Genomic DNA, 23,883 nt, shown 5'->3' with positions numbered 1-23,883 from the left:
CCCTCCACAGCACAGGGAGGAACAGGGTTCAGCTGGCTTGGTCCAGATACAACCCACAGCAGGTTCTGGTGGTGGCTGGGGGTAGGGGTGGGCAGGGATACCTCTTCGTTTCTTTTTACCCCAGAATACAACAGCTCACAACAGAGACTTCCTCGGACCCCGCTAACAGGGCAAGGAACAAGACGACTACACTGTTCGTCACAAACCCTGCCTGTATTGAAAGCCACTTTCCTGCTCTGAAGCTACTGCCTCTTAGAGAAAAGGGATCTCTCTTTATGGGCTGGGGGTGAGGGCTCCTCCCCAGGGTCTCTGTTAATTTCTAGCCTTGGTGCTCAGGCCTGTCCGCAGCCTCCCTTGTCCATCTCTCTATCCGTGCTTGAGGGGCCCAGACAGGATTCCTCAAACCAGCTGAGGCCCCAGCACCCCCATCTCCCCAGAAGCCCCTTCCTCTCTCGTATGTTGAAAGTCTATTTTAAAAACTATGTTCCTTGCCGTAGATTGCAGAGCTAATTTATCACGTTTCTCTCCTGTGAGACCCCGTTTTATATGATATATCCAGAGGAAGTTTTGTAATATAAAACAGGACGCCCACACTGATGGTTTTGCACTGGTTTTTGTGACTGTTTCTTACAAAAAGAAAAAGGAACAAAGAATAAATAGTGACCGTGAAGAAAGGTGGTCTTGATTTGGGGGTGGGGATAGACTGGGGTGAGATGGAAGCTTGACAAGAGGCTGCTGATGGCTGGAGGGAGCTGGGAAAAGAGGTGTTCCAGGTCACCCCGAACGGAGCGCAGTGCGGGGCCCACATGAAGCTTTCCTCGCTGGACTTAAGGGCCCCCCTGTCCCTCGCCCCTCTGCCACTGCCTCCTTCCCAACTGTAAGTCCTCCTTGCCTTAAAGTCCCCCTGCCCGCCGGCTGTACGTCTGTCTTCCAGGTCTTATCTGACCCGCAGTCCCCTCCCTCACCCTCTCCCCCAGGCTCCACTACAATTAGGTCTAACCAAGCCACCCGGTATTTCGTGAGCACAGCTCTGTACCAGAGCCTGGCCAGCCCCGTGGGTAAGGCCACGCCACCCTCCCATCCCACGGTTGAGTGTGGAAGACTGGATGTCTCAGGGCCAGCAGACGCCCAGCGCACAGCCTCATTCCCCAGGTGGAATGCACCTGCAGTGATGGGAGGACAAAGCCACCATCCCTATTAGAGGACTAGGCCTGGCTCAGATGGGGGACTGAGGCTTCGGCCCGAGGGCACTGCCTGCTGGCGGCACCACCGGTGGGAGGCAGTAGTGGCTCGTGGCCAGACCAGGGCTTGGCAGCAGGGAGGAGCTCCTTAGGGAGAGGCACAGGCTTAGGTAGCGAGAGACAGATGCCAGGAGAGGGGCCCTTCCTCAGGGTCCAGCCTCCCATTCTGCTCGGCCACGTTTACCAAGCAGAGCCTTGGGGCATCCACTGGAACCACGGTGGTGCCACTGCTCTGCTGGGTACAGGCCGTGGTGCTGTATCTGGGTGTAGGGACAGCCAGGCACAGAGTGGACAGGGGTGAGGACCCCCGGCAGGGGCCCACCTGGCAGCAGCCAGAGCTGGCTGTACATATAGACACCCTCCAGCCATTCCCGGCTCTATGCCAGGATGGGAAGCCAGTCTGGGGCCTGGGGCTGCTTCTCTCCCTACGCCTGTCCCCAGGGCTGGGGCTTGCCCCTTCCCATGTGTGCCGGTGTGCTGGCAGGAGGGAGGGTTGGGATCAGGGACTAATGGGGGGTGTACAGCACAGGCTGGTGGGCCCTGAGGGAGAGGCACGGGGGGGCGCTCTTCAGCCCCAAGACAGCCAGTTGTCAGCCTTTGCCAGGGTGCCAGGGTGCCAGGGTGGGGGAGATAAAGGGAGGCGGCTTGCTGAAATGTTTCTACTTATTTCCTGTGCTGAGTTTGAGGGCCACCCAGTCCCACTCAGCCAGGCCCTGGAGGCAGCCAGGGTTGCAGGTGTTGAGGACAGCTCACCAGGAAACAGGGAGGAGTGGGGGACAGGCTGAGCCCAGTGGCCATCAGGCCTTGGGGGACATTCCAGGGCGAGGGAGCGCTATGGCTTTCCTTCTGTTCCTCCTCTCCCAGCCCCACCTCTTACAATGGTCTCCACTGGGGGCTGTGTGTCCCTTTGTCCGTGCGGCCTGTGGGTGCAGCTGCTGGCTGCCTCTGAACTCAGGCTGGTTGCAGGGAGGGGGCTCCCAGGGGACTCCGGGGTCCTGGGGTAGAGACAGAGTGCCCTAGAGCAAGGTCCCAGGAGAGCTCATCGCGCCAGGCCAGGAGAGTGGGGACAGGGTGTCTAGCTGTGTGTGGCCCATCCTCGAAGAACGGCTGAAAGGGAGGTGCCATCTCAGACCGCACACCCTGCCTGCGTGCCCTCGGCTGGGCTGTGAAGGTGCACGTGTGTGTGTGTGAGAGACTGTGTGTATGTTATGTGTATGTGCTTGCTCACATCATGTGGGTGTGTGTGTGTGTGTGTCTGTATGTGTGTTCAGGGTGTGCGTGTGGAGAGGGCCAGGTTGGGGAGGAGGGGCACAGGGTTTTCCAGGATTAGAGGGAAGCCAAGTTTAGCTGGTTGGGCACTAGGTTGGCTGGGGGTGTGGGGAGAAGGATGGGGGTGGTCACAGCATCTCTCAAAAGCAAGAAGGGCTTCCTGGCAGAAGAGGCTGGACCCTCGACTTAGCCCACTACCCTCATGACTCCAGCTTGACTTTCGTCAGTGTCTGTTGAGGGGGTCTGGAGGCCGAGAGACCCAAGGACAGGAGGTATCACTGTGAGGGTGAGGAATCGGGCAGCAGAGGCCCTGTCTCTCCCCACACCAGCATGTCAAGCCTGAAAGCCCAGGAGGTCACAGCACACGGAGTGCCCAGGAGGAAAGGAAGGCCCCCCACCCCCTGCCTCCCTCGGGCAGGGCTGGGGCAGGGCAGGGGACCCTCCTGTCTTCCAGGAGCCAGAGGGAAGCCGAGGCCCCAGCGCCACTCTGCCCTGGGCATGGGCAGGGCCCCAGGCCCAGCGGGCAGCTAGGCCTTCTTGGGTCTTCGGCCGACTTGGTAATAGTAGTAAATGCTGATGGCAACAAAAAGGAGGCGGCTGACCAGGAGCAGCAGGATCCCCAGAGACATGAGGCCCGTCTCAGCTAGCGTGGCAGTGACCACTGTGGGAGAGAGGCCAGCAAGGCCACAGGGTCAGAGGAGGGGATGTGTCCTGGGGCCGCCCCCCAGCCCGGAGCGCTGGTGTGGCCATCTCCCTAACTTCACTCTGAGCCCAGGATCCTCCCAGGTGGGAAGCACAGGACCTGCCCCCTGCCCCTGCCAACCCCACAGATGTTTCTGCTCCGATGTCTCCCATGTGACAGGAACCGGGGCACAGCAGGTGGGCAAAACTGAGCGCCCATTATTACACAGGTGCTGGGTCCAGTGGGCAGCGGGCGCGGGGGCTGCAGACGCATGTGTGTGCAAGGCCATAGATAGAAGTGTGTGGATGTGGGAAGCTACAGGCATGTGTGTTAGGCATGTGTGCACAGGTGTGCAGGCACACAGGTAAACACAGCCAGGTGAGTCCTTATCCCTCTCTCCCCTCACTAGCCCCCCACAGACAGGCTTTCATCACTTCCCACACACCCAAGTGGCTATAGCAGGCAGGTCAGGGGCGAAGCTGCCCATCAGCCTCCCTCACTGCCCACCCCAGGACTCACCCAAGAACTGGACCCCGAAGTAGCAGGCTTCAGTGAGCAGGGTCCATCGAATGATGACCTTCTCAGCCGTGTAGAGAGCGTTCCACATGATCAGGGAGATACCTGGGGCAGGGGACGAAGAGGGGGCTGGAGGTGGGACCGCTGGCTCCCTCCCAGCAGGGCAGGAGGCTCCTCCTTCCTCCGGCCACCGCTGCAAGACAGCCGGGGTCCTGGACTCCACGCCTCCGCCCCATTCACACTCCTCAAATCAAGGCTGTCTGTCCCTGATCCTGTCCCCTCCAGACTCAATGCTGCTGCTTCAGTCTGTTCCTGTCATTCTAAGGCCCTATGCGACACTGGGCGAGTCACTTCCCCATGCTGAGACTCGATCTCTTTATAAAGGGGGAGGGCTGAGCTCCTGGCCCCTGCCCACGTCCGGTTCTCTCAGGTGGATGCTGTGTTGATGGAATCCATGAGTTAATGGGTTACCTGGTCCTATAATCGGATTTTCTTTCACATGGACTCCCAGACAGAAAACCTGAGCCCATTAAGAACTCACTCTAAGGAACTCCCCAGGGGGAGGGGGATGAACCACTGACTTGGCCTCTAGCAGGCCCCGCCCACCCAGTGTCTGCTGGTACCAGATATGCCACTGGGTGTGTATTTATTTTATTCCAACAACCCTAACTCCAGAGGAGCTGAGCCTTTATTCTGTAGGCAATAGGGAGCCATGGAGTATTTTGTAGAAAGGGAGGCATATTACCTATGCTGAGCTTTAAAAACTAGTTCCAAATCCGAACGTGTGTATCTCAGGTTAGAGAGGAAACACAAGTGGCTCTGGGGATAAAACAGGCTGGGTGCGAGGGGTTTTGCAGACACTGAATTGATCTGCCTCTCCTCTAGGCTGTGAAGTCCTAGAGGGCTGGGCCTGGTCTGCACCACAACGCCCAGGGCAGTGCACACACTTAGGAGCGCTCCCCGCAGAAGGTGGCAACGGCAAGTTCCAACCCACTGGGTATATTCCACCAATGGCCACAAGATGGCAGCACATCCCCAGCAGAGAGATTCATCAGAGGCCGGGGCGTGGGCTGCAGCATCTGCCCGAAGAAAGGAAGGGGTGCCCAGGCACGGACCCCCGTGCTCTCCTCAGCCCCGCTGGGTCTCCCAGCTGCCCGTCGCCTCCCCCAGGCCCCGCCCCAGCAGTACTCACTGAGGAGGGCACCGCCATAGAGGCGGATGGGGGTCTTGCTGGTCACCTGGGCTCCATCAAAGACCGCATCATAGAGCTGGTCAGGGAAGGCAAGCGCCTGCGGGCAGCGAGAGGGGTTTAGAGGTCCCACTTGGGAGACGGTGGGGGGTGACAGCTGATGCCTCCCACGGACGCCTTCCTTCCCCCCAGGAGCAGGATCAGCATCCTTGAGGGCAGTCCAGGGTCTGGACCTGATTGTCCCCACCCACCCCCATGCCAGGACAGAAAACTCCAGGGTTCCTGGGACAAGGAGTCAGGCCACACATGGCATCTAGTGTGCTCCTGGACAGGGCACAGGTGTGGCAGTGCAGGAGTCAGGCTCTCGGAGGCAGCCCGAGAACCGGCAGTCCGAGAGCCTGACAGATGGGCCCTGCATGAGGGGCCAGGATGGAGGAGGTACCCCCAGGGAGCCTGAGAAGGGCTGGGGCAGCCACACGGGGCCAGATCTCAGGGGCCAGGGGTGGGGGCTCACCATGATGGCAATGCCAGAGAAGAGCACAGCAGAGACGAACTGCCAGACCCTGGGAGGCGTGGAGAGAAGGTCACAGCCCTGCCCCCGGGGACCCTCCCTCTCCAGCCCAGATCCCCAGGGATGGCAGGTTTGGGGGAGGTAATGAGACAAAATCCAGGGACCAGGCCAAATGAGGTGGGGTCTTGTGTATTCTGCTCCCATCAACCCCTCCCCTCCCCCAAAAAGTCAGGTAAATGCTCACCTGAGCCCCAAAGGCTCCCGAACAGTAAACTTGATTTCATTGCCCAAGACCTGGCTGATCTGTGGACAGAGGGGGTCAGAGGCAACCAGGGTGAGGGCAGTTCTCAGCGCCCCCACTCACTCATCCTCCCAAGTTCTGCACACCCAGGGACCCACCTGGGCACCTCGGCTTGGCCAAAGGGTCCCCCAGGTGGTGAGGGTCACATGAGGCCACCTCCTCTCCTGCTTCCCCTTGACACTAGGGTTTAAAAGAAGCTGAAAATATGATGGTGACATATGAAAGCTCAGGGCTCTGCCAAACGCAGACTTGAAGCCTGGTACTGCCACTTACCAATGTGGCCGTGGGCAGGTTGCCTAAACTCTCTGAGCCTTCCTTTCCTCATCTATAAAATGGGTTAATAATTTTACAGTATCTACATCTTCTAGTGCCAACAAGAAGATTTTAAAAATGCTTATAAAGCAATTGCTGGAAAACCAGGCATGTAATAGGCACTTAATTCTAACCATCTCGTTATTCCCCTGGCATTGCCGTTAGATTTCTAGGAACATGAGCTAAGTCCCAGAACTCCTGTGGCTCCCTGGGCCTCGGCTAACCTTGTCCCCTATGGTGGGTCAGCCTGGCCTCCCCAGTTGGTGCCGGAGGCCCCTGCCCTGCACCCCACCTTGGAGCGATGCACCTCCCCGTCGTCGTCCTCCCCGCCCACGCCGAGGATCTTGCGGGTCTTCAGGCGGCTCACGAGGTCCGTCTGGCTGTGCTTCTTCATCAGAGGCGGGGGCTGCTTGGCCGCCATCTTCTCCTCCAGCCCGGCCTCTGCAGAAGGGCTGAGGGGAGACACCGGTGTCTTGCCGCAGTTCCTCCCCAGCTCCCAGACTCTAGGGGAAGGGGCCTGACGTAGGGGAAGGCCACACCCCACGCCAGGCCTGCTGAGGCCTCCCCACGAGCCCAGGGCAGCAAGGGGAGCACAACCGGCTTCCTTGTCAAACGGCTGAGGCGACGCTCTCCAGGCCCCTGAGGCTCTGGGAGCGGGTCTGCTCAGGTGGACACAGCCCACGCCATCTGACAGGCTGCATGGTGCCTCAGAGCCAGCCCTGGAGGCGTAGGGCCCAGGAGACGGCATTTGGGCCTGGATGGCGGCCACATCCAAGCTTCCTGGGGGGATGGGGAGGAAAGGAGCCTGGATTCATGGGGGCAAACAGGGCTTAGAAGACAGCAGGGTCTGTCCAAGCCTGGGCAGGGCTTCTGGGGTCTGGGGTCTGCGTCCCCACCAAACTTCTGTCCAATCCTGTAGGCCAGTGAGCCCCTCTGCCGTCTCCCTGCCACCCCCCTTCAAACCTGCCAGGACTGAAGAAGGGCATGGGGTGCCCTCATACCCAGGAGAGCCAGAGAAGGCTGCCAGGGGTGTTGGCAGGGACGCTGAGGTGGTCTAGGTTCCCTGCTCAGGCCTTGCCCTCCCGGCCATCAGCCCCACACCAGCCCCTCCTGGCACCCCAGGTCTGCCCATGGTCCTCCCCAGCCCCCCACTCCCCAGCCCCAGCAACATCTTGAGTCAGGCTAGGAGCACCTACTATGTGCCAGCCCCTCCGCTGGGCGACAGAGATGCAGAGAAGCTGAGTGCCCGTCGCGTCCTCAGTCAGTCAAATCTAAGCAGAGGAGACAGAAGTGTAAACGGGGTAAGGTGAAGCCTCAGAGCCTGGCTCCGGGGTGGCCCTGGCTTCTTTAATCACAGCTGCCCTGCAAGATGGGTGCTACTGACGGACACACTGCGAATGAGGAAACCAAGCTCCTGGGGTTTCAATGCCAACCAGGGTAAATAACAGTGTGCCACTCCCCACCTCGGGCTGCTTCCAGCATCTCATTCCCACTTGTACCCACCGTCCGGTAAAGGCAGAAAAGCCATCCCCATCTACAGACAGGCTCAGAGGCCACTGGGCTCTCCACCAGGGGACCCTGCTGTCTCAGTGTCCTGTGGCCCCAGGCAAATCTCACCCTCCAGCCCCAGCCAGGGCTGCCAGAGGCAGAGTACGCGGATGTCCCCAGGTCACCTCCCATTTTCAAGCCTCCTGGTGTCTTAAAATAAAGCACCCGAACAAACATCAGAACACAGTATCAAACTGTGGGGTATGTGGCTGTAGACCGGATCAACTAGGGAGGCAGTGTACCATGTCGCATTGGGGAAAAAAACTGCAAAAGTTGATATTGGCGGTCTTTAGTGAGTGTGATGTCATTTCTAGTCCAAACTACCCTCCTATGCCCCCTGGCTTTAGTTCCTCATCCACAAAAGGGAGTTGATACGCCTCTCCCCTCCCCACACACAGGCCCCATGGTGATAGGAGACAGCGGCGGGTGGTAAGTGTGACGCCAGTCCCACGCCTGGCACGCAGAGACTCTGGGTTAATGCTTCAGTGTGTGCCAGCCATCAGGACAGGAGGCCAACCCCACCCTGCCAGGGAAGCCAGAGCCTAACCTTTCATCACCCGGCTCCTGGAGGGCCCAGGATGCTGTCCCAACACCTCAGCTGCTAGCCACCACCTTCTGGTGAACCCAGATAGAAGCTACAATTAGCCACATCCCTCCCGCGGCCAGGCGAGGCTGCCCTGAAAGTCACTAAGCCGCTGGTGAGAACCGGGTCCCTCACCTGTTCCTCAGCCAAGGATGTTGCCTGGCTCATGCCCTTCCTCTTCCAGCCTCCCCGTGGCCTTTTATCTTTTAATACATATAGCAAAATAGACAGGCTTTAGTTGTGCAGTTATTTGAATTTTAGCACACACATAGATTTTTGGAGCCACCAGCTCCAGATCAAGATAACCGGCAGTTCCATCACCCCAAAAACTCCCTGGCACTGTCCTGGCCACACCCTCCCCTCACTCCTCCATCCTGGCAACCACTGATCTAGTCTCTGACACTATAGCTTTTGTGTTTTCAAATATGCTAGGTAAGTGGAATGATAAAGCATAGAACCTTTTGAGGCTGGCGCCTGGCATTGAGCAGAATGCCTTTGAGATTCCTTCAAGTCACTGTGTGTATCAGGAGTCCACTCCTTTTTATTGGAGTGCAGTATTCCCTGGGGTCCATGTAGCAGCTTGTTTATCCATTTGGTCACTGAAGGCCATGTGGCTTGTTTCCAGTTGTTGACGATTATGAATAGAGCTGCTAAAAACCTGCGTTTCTGTGGGACCGTAAGTTTTCATTTCTCTATGGTAAATACCAGGAGTGGGATTGCTGAGCAGTGTGGTACATCCCTGTTGGACTTTCAGAGAAAGCATCAAACTGTTTCCCAGAGCAGCCATGCCACTGCGTGTCCCTGGCAATGCAGGAGTGTTCCAGTTCCTCCACATCCTCGCCAACACTCGGTAAGGTCGGTCTTTATTTCAGCCCTTCTACGAGCTCCTCCTGGCTGGTTAACCCCTCTCCCAGGCCAGATGTGCTGCCTCCCTCAGTCCTGCCTTACCCCTTCCTGCTGTGTGGCCTTGTGCTCTGAGTCTCAGTTTCCCCATCTGTGAAATGGAGCCGTCATTCCCACCTCCCCAGAGCACTCAGCAAAACACCTGCACATTTGCACGAGGAAACCGCATTTAGTGAGGTCTGCTGTGAGCAAGGTACATGGCTGGTGGGACAGGCCCCCATCCTGAAAGAGCTCCCAGCCTGGCCGGGGTGGGGAAGGGGCACTGATCTGCTAGCCACTAATTAAAGTGAGTTACTTTTCCTCTCTGAGCTCTGGGGTCCTCATCTGTAAAATGAAAGCAGCCAGCCTCACTTTTCCCCTGGAGCTGGCCTCAGGAGAAACAAAATAATGGACAGACAGTGCTTTAGAAAGAGCCAGCTCACTGCTCAAGCCAGAAGGCCTAATGGGTTAGTGCTTAACTGCTGAGGTCGCTCCCTGGATTTGAATCCCAGATCCATCACTGCCTGGCTGTGTGCCTGTGGGCAGGTCAGTCACTTACCCTCTACGTGCCTCAGTCTTCCCATGTGTAGTTGGGAAAATAAGGTGTCCTATCTTATAGAGACATTGTGAGAATAAAAGATGTAATCTCCATGAAGCCATGGGGAAGTGCCCGGCCCACAGCAAGTCCTCAATGAAGACGGGCAATTGTTAGACACAGACACTCCCACCCTCCCCAGGCCTCCCATGTGGCAGTGGCACCGGGATGGAGGCCATGGAGGAGCAGGAAATGGGCCTAACTAGCACTTCTTAACTTCTCCGCCCCACTGGGTAAAGTCCCAGATCTCAGTCCCAGGGCACAAGGCTGGCACTCAGCCACTGCCTACCAGGCCCAGGCTGTGTCCACAACCCACCTCCAAGGGGCAGAAGCTTCCAGGCATTGGATGAACTGCTTTCCTCTGCCTGCTGACCCCTCTCCACCAACACACACATACACACACTACACACACCACACACCCACACACCACACACCACACACACACCACACACACACACCACACACACGCACACCACACACACCATACACACACCGCACACACACACACCACACACCCACACACCACACACCACACACGACACACACACACCACACACACCACACACACACAACACACACGCATACCACACACACCACACACCATACACACACCGCACACACACACACCACACACACCACACACGACACACTGCACACACACCACACACACCACACACATACTACACACACACACCACACACACACCGCACACACACTACACACACACCACACACACCACACACCATACACACACACACCACACACCATACACACACGCACACCACACACACCACACACACACCACACACACAACACACACCACACACACCACACACCATACACACACACACACCACACACACACCGCACACACACACCACACATACCACACTACACACACACACCACACACCATACACACACACACCACACACACCACACACACACACACACACAATACACACCACACACACACTACACACACACCACACACACACCACACACACACCACACACACTACACACACCACACACCACACACACACCACACACACCACACACATACACACAGACCACACACCACACACACACCACACACACACACACCACACACACCACACACACATGCACCACACATACCACACACCACACACACACCACACACACACACCACACACCACACACACACACACCACACACTACACACACACAACCACACACCACACACGCACCACACATACCACACACACACCACACACACTACACAGACCACACACACCACACACAACACACACACAACCACACACCACACACACTACAAACACACACACACACACACCACACGCACCACACACACACCACACACACCACATACACACCACACACTACAAACATGCACACACACAACACACGCACCACACACACACCACACACACCACATACACCACACCACACACTACACACACTACACACACCACACAAACCACATACCACACAAACCACACACCACACACACACACCCCACACACCACACACATACACCACACACACACCACACATACACACCACACACATATACACCACACACATACCACACACCATACAAACCACCACACACACACACTGCACACATATGTGCACACACACCAAACACACCACACACACACCCACCACACACAATGCACACACAAAACACACACTACACACCTACCACACACCACGCACACACACACTACACACACCCACCACTCACACCACACATACCACACACACTACACAGACACCACACACATCACACACACACTACACACATACACACCACACACACACCACAAACATACCACACACACACCACACAAATACCACACACACACCAAACCACCACACACCACACACATATGTGCACACACACCAAACACACCACACCCACCCACCACACACAATGCACACACAAAACACACACACACCACATATACCCACCATGCACACATACACACCTACCACACACCACGCGCATACACACACTACACACACCCACCACTCACACCACACATACCACACACACTACACACATCACACACATCACACACTACATACCACACACCACACCCACACCACACACTACACACCATAGACACCACACACACACACCCCCCACACACATCACACAGCACACAACCATACATACACACTACACATAACCACACACACCACACACAGACCACACACCACATGTAGCACACACACGACACACACACCACACACACCCACAGAGCATTACCCTCTGCACCCCAGGCTGGAGCCAATAACAGCTGCTGCAAATCAAAGGCTGTGGGTCATGACAGTGTCACCTGCTGGGGCTGGGTAGAGCGCTCACTACAGTGTCCTGGACGGAATTACTCATGGATAGGACAATCTTCATCCACAGGCACTGCCATCAGACATCTGGGCTGGTGAGAAACGCTGTGCCCACCTCCCAACCCCACCCTAGCAGGGAGGTCACCACTCACAAAGGACCCCTGTGACCCCCCAGAGAAAATGGAATCTTGACCTCCAGGGAGGAGGGCCCCACACCCACCTTCCAGCACAAATAACTGCTCTGAGAACTGCACTCCGCCCCTGCTTCACCCCCAGGACTGGGCCCTGCGATGATCAGATCCACCCAGCAGCCCCACACCTGCCCCACCCGCGAAGCAAGCCACGCACACCCCTCAGGTCTCCCCTTGACCTTTCCTCCCCTTCAGGGCCACTCCAGGTGTTTATTTCAGGCCTGGCACCATTTTAACCTAAGTAAGGACAGAGGACTGCACGGGGCACTATGACCAAACCCTGGCTTTGGGGGCGGGGGACCTGGGTTTGAGTGTTGGTTCTGCCCTCTTGCCAGCTGCGCGGCTTTGGGCAAGTCGCCGCGGCTCTCCTAGCCTCAGTTTCCTCTCTTGTGAAATGGGGGTAGTGAGAACGCTCAGCTCGCAGAAGTGCTGGTGGAGAGAGAAAGAAGGAGTGCACGTGGGCGCCCATGGGGAAAGTGCCCTGCCCAGGGAGGAGTCTGGCCCTCCTTCCACTTCCCTTTCTCCACTCAGCTACGCACAGTGGAAAAAGCCTGCCATCAGCGCTGTGAAGCTTCCTGCTCTGCCCACTACCTTCTGAAGGGCCCCGGGGGGTTTCCCCAGGAGCCGGGCTGCAGACAGCTGGGGGCAGGGGAAGCAAGGACAGCCACCCCTCCACCCACATCACCTGTCTGGCAAGAAGGGAGGACGTGGCTCCCAGGGCCCAGGCCTAGGATCCCAAACCATTCCCTTCTGCCCTGCCAGCTGCTCTCGCCCACATTCCCGGTCAGCCAGCAAACCTTTCAACAGTGGTTCTCGCTGCTGACCCTTTACCCAAGTGGGAAGGTCCCTGGGACACTCTGTCCCTCCACCATGCTCCTTGTTCCTTGAGGCTATCTTTGCACACAGTCGCTCTTCCCAGGGACCCTCCCAGAACACTGGGTCCTCATCTTCCTCTGGACTCTCACAGGTCTCAGTGTCTGCAGCCACTGGCCACTTAGAGCCTCCACTCCTGGTCATTTTACAGCAGTTTGGCTTTCCAAGACCAACCAGTCTGAAGGTATAGCTTGTACCGTGGTCCTCCGTGTGTCTTTCCGTGAGGCTGGGGAGCACAGTAGGCACTTTGTCAACACAGGTGGAATAAGCAGCTGTCAGGCCAAACCCAACCGGCACACTCAGAAGCCCACAGGTTAGATGTGGCAGGCTGAGGGGAGGCTGTGCTCCAGGCCACACAGAAGCTGACGGCACAGGGCAGGAAAGGGCTTTCCAATTAGGCAGAACTGGGTTCAAAAGTGGCCACTCTCTGTTGGTCAGGTGGCCTTAAGCGAGCAGGCTCAGTCCTCAGTACAATGGGAATCACCCCACAGCGCCTTACTTGCTTACTCATGGGGTGCTGAAGACTCCAGGAGAGGGGGTGCACATGCTCTTGGCAGAGGGCCTGGCAGAGGGAGGTCTGGGCAGCAGTGAAGGTTAGAGGACTGGATGAGAACACTAGGCCTCTGACATTGCCCCCCACCTCCTCAGAAAGCTGTGGCATCACCAGCAGGGGAGTGCCCCAGGGCAGGGATTTCTTTGGGTCTTGTACTCTGAGCCTGGGACAACTCTGGACACATGAGGAGCTCAACAGGCATTTGTGATTGAATGAATGAGTTGGGAGGAGCTAAGAGGACCTCTTCAGCCAAGATCTGACTCCCTGCAGTCCCTCCCACCTCCCCATCTGCTGCGAAATCTGAGGCCAGGGAAGAGCCCAGGGACCAGGCGGGAACAAGCAAAGCCCGCAAGACTAAACCAGCCAGGAAGAGAGGGTCTTGTTGGGGGCACAAGAGTCAGGAGAGGATGACAGACAGGGAGGTGGTAGGCATATTTGTAACGACTGGGAAAACTTGGGCTCAAATCCCTACTCCTCTTAATTGCTCTGTGACCTCAGGAAAGTTACTTAACCTCTCTGAGCCTCTATGTCCTCATCTGTGAAACCACACTATTACTTCTACGAAGCCCACAGGTTTGTGATGTGTGATGATGAGACAGTGCAGCTGAGAAGCCTGGCCTCTGGTGTGTGCTCTGTAAAGGACAGCAACTAATAATATGAATAAGGTGGCTGCCCAGGCTCTGCCCTGGGCAGATCAGATGGGACTGAGGCATCATTCCCCTGCAGTTCCTAGAGGACTTCCCCAACCCCCTGCCTCTTTCCCAGGAAGCCTGGTTTCCATAGAAACAGATGGACGGCTGAGCTGTCCCCAGCATGGAGACTATGCCCGTGAGGGCTGGCTTAGGAAACCTGACTGGCCGGGGGAGTGGGGAAGATGAGGGAGGATAGAGGAAGGGCCCAGAACGTCCATCAGTGGCCAAGCCTCCCCGTGAGTCAAGGGGGAGTCAATGCTGCTGCACACCTCAGCCAAGGAGCCACTGCCTTTCCAAACAAGAGCTTCTGTGATAGGGGCAGGCGGCACACCTGTTCCTCCACCCTGCATAAGGAAGACCGTCCCCAGGGCCACCTACCCCGGGGCTGCAGGGAGCGGGGCAGGTACTTCAAGACCATGAATCCCCTGCAATCCCCACCACAACCCTATGAGAATGGCCATATTATCACCCCCATCTTTCAGATGAGAAAATGAAGGCTCAGGTGACTTATTCAAGTGTCCCTTGAGGTAAGTGGCAGAGCTGGAATTCAAGCCAAGGTGACTGTTCTTTAACTGGACATCCTGAGAGGAGCTGGTGTGTGTGTGAATGTGTGTGGTGGTGGGCGTGGGCGGTGTTTGGTGGACTTGGCCCATATAAAGAGCGGAGCTCTAAGCCATCTTCCCCATGGCAGCTCCACCGGAAAGTCCCTGGCAGTTGCCAGCGTCTGGACTCCGCTCTGGGGTCCAGCCTCCCTTAGGTTAAGGCCCTGCAACTCCAGCAGGACTTGGGGAGGGAGGCAGGGAGACCCATTGTTCTGTTATCGCCTTGGTACAAAATAGCTGGAAATGGGGTCTGGGACAGGGCAACACAGAGTTGGGGGGCGGGGTGCTGGCAGTGAGAGCCAGAGCCTCAGGCCACCGGCCAGAGAGAAGGGGAGGCAGGAGAAAGAATCTTTGCTCCCTGGAGGGTGGGACGGAATAGAAGGTCCAGAGCTTGCATCATCTGCTCCAGCTGCGGTCCCTCCCAGGGCTGCCATCGGCCCCGTGGGCAGGATGGGGGTCTAGAGATCCCCTAGCCCAGAATCTATCGCCAGGGCCCTCAAGCAGTGAATCCACTTGTCAAGGGCTGTACTGGAGAGGCCTGGGGACTAAGGGACTTGTGTTCAGATCTTGGCTCTGCACTACTAGCCTCGTACCTTTGGGCAAACTCCTCTTTGAAGGAGCCTCCCTTCCTTCCACCGTAAACGGGGCAGTGGTCCCTGAGTCACAGGGCTGTCGGGGGCTAGAGAGCTAATCTAGAAGTCACGGGACACAAAGGAGGCTTTATGAAATTGGCTGCACTACTGACATCCTCGCAGCAGCCTCTGGGCTGCAGGTTTCATTGGAGGCCCACAGCTAAGGAGGAAGCTGAGGCAAGGCTACCGGGTGGCTGGGCCTCGGCTGGCTCCAGCTGGCTTGCTATCAGGCCATCCCTCGAGAGCATCATTATTCCAAAGGCCGGGGCTGCCTTAGTCAGTCTTGTCTCTCAAGCAGATCCTGAGCCAGCGGAGGGCGGAGTTGCAGCATCCGTCTCCCTCATCACCTCAGCATCACCACTGGGCTCAGTGTCCAGGCTGCTGCAAAGAGTGAGGACAGAGCGGAACTGGCCGGGAGAGGTGGGCGCAGGATGCGAGTCCCGTGGCAGTGGCAACCCCCCGTCTCCATGACACGGCTCTGCAGTTGAGAAAGGTTCCACGCCCCATTTCCAAGAACCTCCAGGAACATGTGCCCTGGGATCTGGTAGTGGAGGGTTTGTCCTGGAGCTGGAAGGTGGCAGTGTGTCCTGAGTCACTGGGCCCAGAGGACAGCTGAGGTCGCAGGCAGATTCTGCCATCACTGGTAAGCCAGACCCTGTCTTTGGGGCTCAGTTTCTTTGTCTAAGAAAATGAGACTGTGGTCTCTAGGGTCCCTCCCAGCCCTGCCTCACAGCAGCCACACTCCAGGCCCCTGCTGGGCCCCAGCTCAAGCTGCCCCACCCCCAAGTCCCGCCACCCCTCAGCCTGGACCGGCACACAGGCCCTATCTTCCTACTCTTTGTGTTTGAAGGGGCCCAGTTTCCAGAAAGGCAGAGGAAAGCCCAACCTTTCATCAGAAACATTTCCAAAGCTTTAGGGACAAATAGGAACATTCCCTACTGTGCCGAAGAGGGTGAAAGGTCAGGGCAGAGCAGGTGGCAAGAAGGAGGCATCCCTGGGGTCCTCCCCTGGAGGGTCTGAATCTACTGCTGTGGGCAAGGGGATCAGGCCCTCTGATGGCCTCCATCACCGCTCAGAAATCACTGGGAGGTTCTTCCTGTCTCAACGGTCATTCACATGGGCAGAACACGAAGCATTCCTGTCCTTTTCACTCAGAGAATAGGCCCGCCTGTCCATTGGCCCAGTGACCATGTCAGGGCCCTTAGGGCAGCTAGTGTCGTCATCAGGACAGCCTGACTTCCAGATCCTATGGGGCTAGGGGTCTGGTGAGAATGCAGCAGGCACCTACCTCTCCTCCCGGCCCCAACTCTCCCCATGCCCCTCCCCCGCCCCGTGGCTGTTCAGGAACTTAGAGGGGAGGAGAAGAGGTTGGGAGAGGAAAGGAGAGGAGCTTCCTCAAAGGGATCCTCCACCAGGTTGAGCCCATTTCTTCAAAAGCAAGTGGTGATCTGTCTTCTCTGTAGGCTGGGGGAGGCAGGTGGAAGGGTCCCTGCCCTTTTCCCAGGATAAGATGGGCCACAACCACAGTCCAGGACTGAGTGTCTCCCCAATCCTGGGGTGCTGACTTAGTGGTTAAAGGACTAGCTCATGACTTAAAAGACTTGTGCTTCATCCTGGCTCTACCACTTATGAGCTGTATGCCCTTGGGCCAGTGACTCTGCCTCCCTGGGCCTCAGTTTCTTCATCTGTTAAATGGGTGTAATAATGACACCAACCTCTCACCAGTGAGAAGACGCACAAAAATATCCAGAACAGCGCCTGTTTTGTAGTTAATGTTCAATAATAATGCTGCTCATTATTTTTAGATTAGAAGATTCTATTCCTTGCCTCAGTTGCCCCCTTGACCAAATGTGCCTCACAGCAGGTCCCCTTTTAGGGATCATGTGCCCGGTCAGAGTGGGGTGTTCAGAAGGGAGTGGTCATAAGAAGGAAGTGGGATGAGAGAGAGCAAGGGTCACTTTGGGGCAGGAGGATGATGCTGCACTGGCCCTGGGAGGGGTCCCACCAGTGTAGCAGGATAAACAGTGAGACACAGGGTGCCGGGGAGGTATCGTGGGCCAGGAGTCAGAACATCAGGCACCCCGCCCTGCAGCTGCCACTCCTGGCCTGTGTGTGTCCTGGGGTGACTGATATACTGTCTCTGAGCCTCACTTCCCTCACCTGTGAAATGGGAGGAATTCATCCCTTCTCAGTCAGCCTTGCCTCCTATCTCTTCCTCAGCCCCTCACTCCCCTGCAGCTGCAGGGCACACACATTCCAGCCTCAGGGCCTTTGCACGGGCTGTCCTCTAGCTGTCTACACAGCTCACTCCCTCATCTCCCTCAAGGCTTTAGCTCAAAAGTTACCTCCTCAGGGAGGCCTCCCTGACACCCTGTTTAAAATGACAACCCAGTCCCTGGCCTCAGTACCCCCAACACAACTTTTCCCCTTCACCTCTCAGTACACTATATAATTTGCTTATTGTTTTTTGTTAGCTAATTGCCTCTTCCTGCCCCCTGCTTTTAAGCATTAGCTCCATGAGGACAAAAATTTTTATTTTTTCCACAGCTATCTCCCCAGTGCCTGAAACTGTCCCTGGCACTTTTCTCCATATGCCATTTTTGGTGTAATGCTCACAAACATTTTGTTCGATAAGCAAAAGTAAAGGACAGCCCCAAACTGTGTCACTATGGGACATTCCTGTTAACTCCAGCCCACTCCTCTGCCATACCCCTAGAGGGGCAGGCCCTTCTTCCCACAGAGGTGGGGCTATCTAAAGAACTTGGGAGGCTGGGTGTGAGCTGGAGAAGGCACAGGGGGCCTGGAGGCAGAGCTGTGCAGAAAGCAGGTCGCAGTCCTAGAACCGGCAGGTCATGACAGCTGGACATGGGTGAAGGGGCTTTGGGCCTTAGTCCTCCACTCCAAATTTGGAAGCACGGAGGAAGTTGACGACGTGTAACTGGGAAAGAAGCGGCGAGGGCAGAGGCCTCCTGGGATCGTGGAACAGAGGGGGCCTCAGGAACAAGACGACCCATTTTACAGATGGGACAACAGAAGCCTAGAGAATAGTCTTATTTCCTAACAACCCAACAAGAAAAATCTTTTCTCTCCTTTCTTGAAGTCTGGGATTGAGGCTAAAGGGCGGACAGTGCCCCCTCCTGGCTCTGCAACAAAACGACCCCCGCATCCCTGGGATCTGCCGGCCGCAGGTCCTGGTCCCCTCTCCACAGGCCATCGGGGATGGAGGTTCAAGGGACCACATAGTTGGGGTGGGCAGCCCCGGTGACTTCTCCTCGCAGGCCCGCCCCGTCAAGAAGTTTGTTTGAAAGAAACCAACCAGGAAGTGAGGGATAGTAGGGTGGTGAGGGGGCCTTGGCCAGCCGCTCTGGGCTTTGGAGGAGCCTCGGGGTTCTTGGCCTCTGCGCTACTCCTGCCCCAGCCTCCATCGCTCCGGAGGAGAAACCCACTGCCCCCGAGCTCCAGGAGGAGGTGGAAGCCCGCGACTGGGTCAGGGCGAAGGAGCTCAGAGCGAGGGGACCCAAGGCGAGCGCCCCGCACCGCCCCGCCCCGCCCCGCCCAGTAGGGCGCGCCGGGGTGGGCGCGGCGTTCTGGCCTTTCCTCCACACAGCCTCCACCGGGTAGGTGCGAGTGCTCTGCCCACGGCAGGGGCCCTAGCCCACCCAGCGTCCGGCCAGTAGCCCCACACTGCCCCCTTCCTGCAGATCGCGCGACTTGGGGGAGGGTGGGGGGCGTCTCCACCTGTGCGTCCCCTACCCACCCCCTAACTGGGCTCAGGCGCGGCCTGGATTTCTGCCCGCCCCTTTCCAGCCTGGGGACTGGGGACTCTCCCAGCCTCGCCCCTCCCCCTCCAATCTGTCCCTCATGTCCCCGCTCCAGACACTCACCCACTTTCTGAGACCCGGGCCGAGCGCCGGTGTCCCCCGGCGGGGAGCTCCGAGTCGTTAGGCGGCCCCAGGTCCTCCGGCCCAGGGCCCCTGCCCCCAGGCCCCCGCCCCAGAAGGTCAGGCCAGACTTGTGGGCAGCGGGAACTCCGCCACCACCTCCGTCCGCGGCCCTGCGGGGGCAAAGACGGGGGGAACTCGCAAGTTTGCGCCGCGCACTCCTCCGGCCGGGAACAATGGCGGGAGGGGGAGGGGACAGAGAACCGAGCGCGGGGACCGAGTCAGACCATAGGGAGACAGAAACTGCTTTCGCTCGGTTTCTCTCCTGCACCGAAGCAGAAAGCTCGAGCCCGAGAGGCAGAGGCCGAGGACGAAATAAGCAGTCCAGGAGGAGGGCGACCGCGGAGCCGGGGGAGAGGGGAAACCGAGTCAGAGGGAGGGGCGGCAAGGGGAGAGCGCGCAGGGGAGACGGAAAGGGCTGCGAGACGGCGCCTTGGGGAGTCGGGGAGGCGACCCCCTGGGGTCCCAGCGGGCTCAGCGGATGCCGAGATGTCCCGGGGCGCCTGGCTAGCGCGCGCAGGGTCCCGGCCGCCCCCCTGCGGTCCCGGCGGCCGCAGGAGCCCCGCTGGGTTGCGCTGCGCAGGCGGCGGACGGGGGGCGGCAGGCGGCGGGCGGCGGGCGGCGGGCGGCGGGCGGCGGGCGGCGGGCGGGGAAAGTCCGCGGCTCGGAAGCGGCGGCGGCGGGGAGCAGAACTTACGGGCCTCGCGCGTGCCGGCGCCAGGCTGCGTGGAGCTGGTGTCAGGCGGAGGCTCCGGGCTTGGGCGCCTCACATCGCGCCGCCCGCGCGGGGCCGGGCAGCGCAGGGCAGCGCAGGGCAGGGCAGGGCAGGGCAGGGCAGGGCCGGCTGGACTGCGCGCGGCGCCCTGCGCGGCCGGGGCTTACCGAGTCTGGCGGCCCGCGCTGGTCCCTCCTCTCGGTTCTCGCACAAGCCAATGGCGCGCCGTCCCCTCCCACGCGCCGGGCTGCCTCGCCCCCAGGGTGGCCGCCGGGGCTGGTGGGATGGGGGTTGGCGGGGAAACCGGGCTCCCGGCTCCCCCGCGAGGCTCTCCCGGGGGCCGCCTGCAGGGGGCGCACGCGCGCCCAAGAGAAGGCGCCGGGGGAGGAAGTAGCGCGGGGAGACCCTGGCGTTGCCCGCGCCGCCCAGGAAGACTTTCCTGGCAAGTTCTGCAGACGGTGCCCCTTTCTTGGGACGATCAACGTAGATGGGCAAACCACACCATCTTAAATAGCCTTGCGATGTCTCCCGGGCCCAGGTCGGTGTCTGAAATGGAAGGTACTGCTTTGGCTGGCGGTGATACCCAAGTGTGTAATAACACAGTCACGACAATAGTCACCGTTTGCTGCGCACTCTCTGATGCCAGGCACCATATGCTAAAGGAGTTACAAGTATTAACTCATTTGATTTTCACAGCAACCCATAAGGGCGCTGTGCTTAGTCCCATTTTAGTGGCGGTGGTCGTTGAAGTTTGAGTTCACTCAGCCTTCAGGCTTCCAGCTTAGGCCCACCCTTCTCTCTCCCTGCTTGGTGTGACTTGGCCAAATAACATGACCCCTCCGTCACTACCGCCACCGTCTTCATACTCCACCCTAAAATCCAGCTTGACGATGCTGCTGTCAATTGCACTGTCAGGGGACTAGGATCTTATCTGGGGCTCTAGGACGCTTGTTGGGGCCACAGTTGTCAAACCTTTTGTCTCTATACATCCTATGGGGGCCTGGGATGAGGATGAGGGTTGGGGGTCATGGAGGCTGTCTGGTGGCCTGTTAGCCTAAAAGAACCAGGTTCCTACAGACAAGGCCCCACCCTCAAATTCTGGGCTCCTTCCACCCCTTATGGTGGGAAAATAATGTGCTGTCTTCCACCCTAACCCCCACCACCCTATGCTCTCCTTAGAGAAATGCCTGGATCTCTTTCATCTGGTCTGATGGTCACAGTGGGCCAGGAACCGGGGTGGGGGGCTGCGGGAAAAGGAAGGCAAGGCTGATGACGTGCTCCATTCCACAAGTAATTAAGAGAGAAAGAGGTGAGTGGCTGCCCCAGGCATCTAGCTAGGTGGGCATTCTGACTCCAGGTCTCAATTCTGTCTGCACCAGTTCCTTAAGGGTTACCAGATCACCTAGGTTCAAATCTTGGCTCTGCCTTTTAGTCCCTCTGCGGCCTTGGACAAAATAAGTCACCAATAGTAACCAATAGTAGGAACCAATAGTAGGAACCGGCTATGGTTGCTGTAGAGATTTAGAGTTAATAGCAGCTGCTCATGTTTATTGAGCATGGACCTGTGCCATGCAGGCTCCCACTGTCCTCACCAGAGCTGGGATTGGGCAGGAGAGTCTGTGCCCTTGGCAAGGAAGTAAACAGAACAGTCCTTTGTTCATAGTAAGTGCTCAGTGACTATAAGCTGTTCTGATTACTAAGGTAGATAAACTCGGATGCCCCAGTGCCACTGACACTGCCCCCAGCCAAACACCTGGACAATGATAGCCAATAATGAATGAACGAATCAATCAATCAAAGTATGTGACTCTAGATGAGTATTATTTTTAAGGTGTGTTGGATGGAGCCATCTGACTCAATGCTCTATAGTAATTTCTGCAACAACTCAGTCTCACCTCACTGCTTTTACAGAGCTGGGCCAAGCTGGGTTGATAAATTCATTTGTCACTCCCTCTTCTGCCTTTCCGGCACTCAGGGCTCTGGGTTGCTGAAGGGAGGGCCCCCAGCATCATTCATGTGTGGTGTCCTCCCAGACTTGGGGACACCTGCCTGTGCTCTGCTTGGTGTAACCCTAGAGACTAGCAGCAGAGTCTGTGCTCGTAATCCCAGCCAGCCTGATCGTACATCAGTAGGGGGGCCTTTGTCACAATCACTCCAAGTTCTCCGACATGGAAGAGGCTGCCTTAGTTGTCATGAATGAGTGCCCTGTCACCAGCAGCATGCAAGCAGAATCCAGGGAAGGGTTGATGAGGACACCAGAGGAAGAATTCCCACCTTAAGTGGTATTTGGAGTGGATAACCTTTGCCCTCTGGGTGTCTGTATTCTCTCAGTCTCCCAAGCTTATCAACGGGGAAGCTGGGGAGGCTGGGAGCTCAGGCTGGGTCGAGGCTGCCCCACCATCCTTTGTGAAGGAGGCCATCCTGACTGTGCCTGACCCATATACCAGGCAAGGTGTTATGTCCTGGGGCCCCAGGGGTGAACAGGACAGTGTCCCTGTCCTTGGAGAGTTCACAGCCCCCTTGTAGATGACTGCACAGATAGTCAACAGCAGCAACAGTAAACGCTCAAGATAACAGGCAAAGTGCTTGGAGGGGGGCCAGGGAAGAAGCAGCTGGCTCTATCCATAACCCCCTGCATCCGCTCTCCCGAAAGCACCCATTAGAGGCTCTTATTGTCTTCCTCCCTGTATACTTTTCATTTATTTTATTTATTTATTTATTTTGAGATGGAGTCTCGCTGTCACCCAGGCTGCAGTGCAGTGGCACAATCTCGGCTCACTGCAAGCTCCACCTCCCAGGTTCACACCATTCTCCTGCCTCACTCAGCCTGCCGAGTAGCTGGGACTACAGGCGCCTGCCACCATGCCCGGCTAATTTTTTGTAATTTTAGTAGAGATGGAGTTTCATCGTGTTAGCCAGGATGGTCTCGATCTCCTGACCTCATGATCCGCCAGCCTCGGCCTCCCAAAGTGCTGGGATTACAGGCATGAGCCACCGCGCCCAGCCTCTATATACTTTTCTAAAGTGATGTGTCCAGTTCAGAAACATCCCTTAGGCAGCCATTCTGCCCTCAACTCTTCTGAGTTACCTGATCTTTACACGGGGCATAAAAAAAAAAATTCGCCTCGCTGGGCTGCTGTGAGAAGTAACATTGACATTCATTAAGTGTACCCCTAATGCCAGGCAAGAATAGATGCTTGGTGCATGGTAACAATGAGGAGTCATCATTATTCACGGTGAGGGTGAGATAAGTCGGCGGGGACCTTGGCTCTGCTCCTAAGTAGCTATGCGACCCTCTCCTGCACAGATATAAAAATATCTGCCTCATAGAACTTGTGAGAGTCAAGTGAGGTGATTCGATGGAAAAGGTTTGCAAACTGGAAATGCTGATTCTTATTGCTAACATTATTATTGTGATTCTTACCTTGGTGAAGTGTTCCTCTCAAGGCCCCAGGGGGGTGGGGACGGCAGTGGGGGTGGGGATGGAGCCAGGAGGCAGCCAGCAGCTGTTGCAGGGGTGGGAGGGTCCCTCCCTCCAGACTCCCACAGGAACCTGGGAGCAGCAGGGGCTCCATCTGCCCTGGTCGCCCTCCACAAGCGGGGCAGCAACACCTCCTTGGTGGCCAGGTGTGAGTGAGCCCTTAAGAGTGTGCCTGTGTGTCTGTGTTTGTGCCCCTGCAGGAACGTGGGGTGAGCACAG

The 23,883-nt window shown here is 57.4% G+C and overlaps 1 protein-coding gene across 5 annotated transcripts; it reads right to left on the bottom strand.

Annotated features, from left to right (window-relative positions):
• Nucleotides 1-594: 594 nt before the first annotated feature.
• LOC105471625 (tumor protein p53 inducible protein 11) lies at nt 595-20,448 on the bottom strand. Of its 5 annotated transcripts, none has more exons than XM_071074809.1 (9): nt 20,166-20,277; nt 19,412-19,581; nt 7,218-7,292; nt 6,314-6,473; nt 5,653-5,711; nt 5,412-5,460; nt 4,901-4,997; nt 3,712-3,813; nt 595-3,171 (listed from the first exon to the last, which is right to left on the bottom strand). In XM_071074809.1, exons 4-9 carry the CDS (start codon nt 6,440-6,442, stop codon nt 3,038-3,040), a joined length of 570 nt encoding a protein of 189 aa, XP_070930910.1. In that variant the 5' UTR covers nt 6,443-6,473; nt 7,218-7,292; nt 19,412-19,581; nt 20,166-20,277; the 3' UTR covers nt 595-3,037. The 5 variants fall into 5 exon arrangements, with proteins under 5 accessions (XP_070930910.1, XP_011722502.1, XP_011722504.1 ...); XM_011724200.3 differs by lacking the exons at nt 19,412-19,581; nt 20,166-20,277 and adding exons at nt 8,288-8,355; nt 8,611-10,040; XM_011724202.3 differs by lacking the exons at nt 19,412-19,581; nt 20,166-20,277 and adding an exon at nt 20,351-20,448.
• Between the last annotated feature and the right edge of the window lie 3,435 nt (nt 20,449-23,883).

This window comes from Macaca nemestrina, chromosome 12 (genome assembly GCF_043159975.1).
Source record: "Macaca nemestrina isolate mMacNem1 chromosome 12, mMacNem.hap1, whole genome shotgun sequence".
Lineage (NCBI taxonomy): Eukaryota > Metazoa > Chordata > Mammalia > Primates > Cercopithecidae > Macaca > Macaca nemestrina.
The sequence above is the reverse complement of the archived record's forward strand: the minus strand, read 5'-3'. Positions and strand labels throughout refer to the sequence as shown.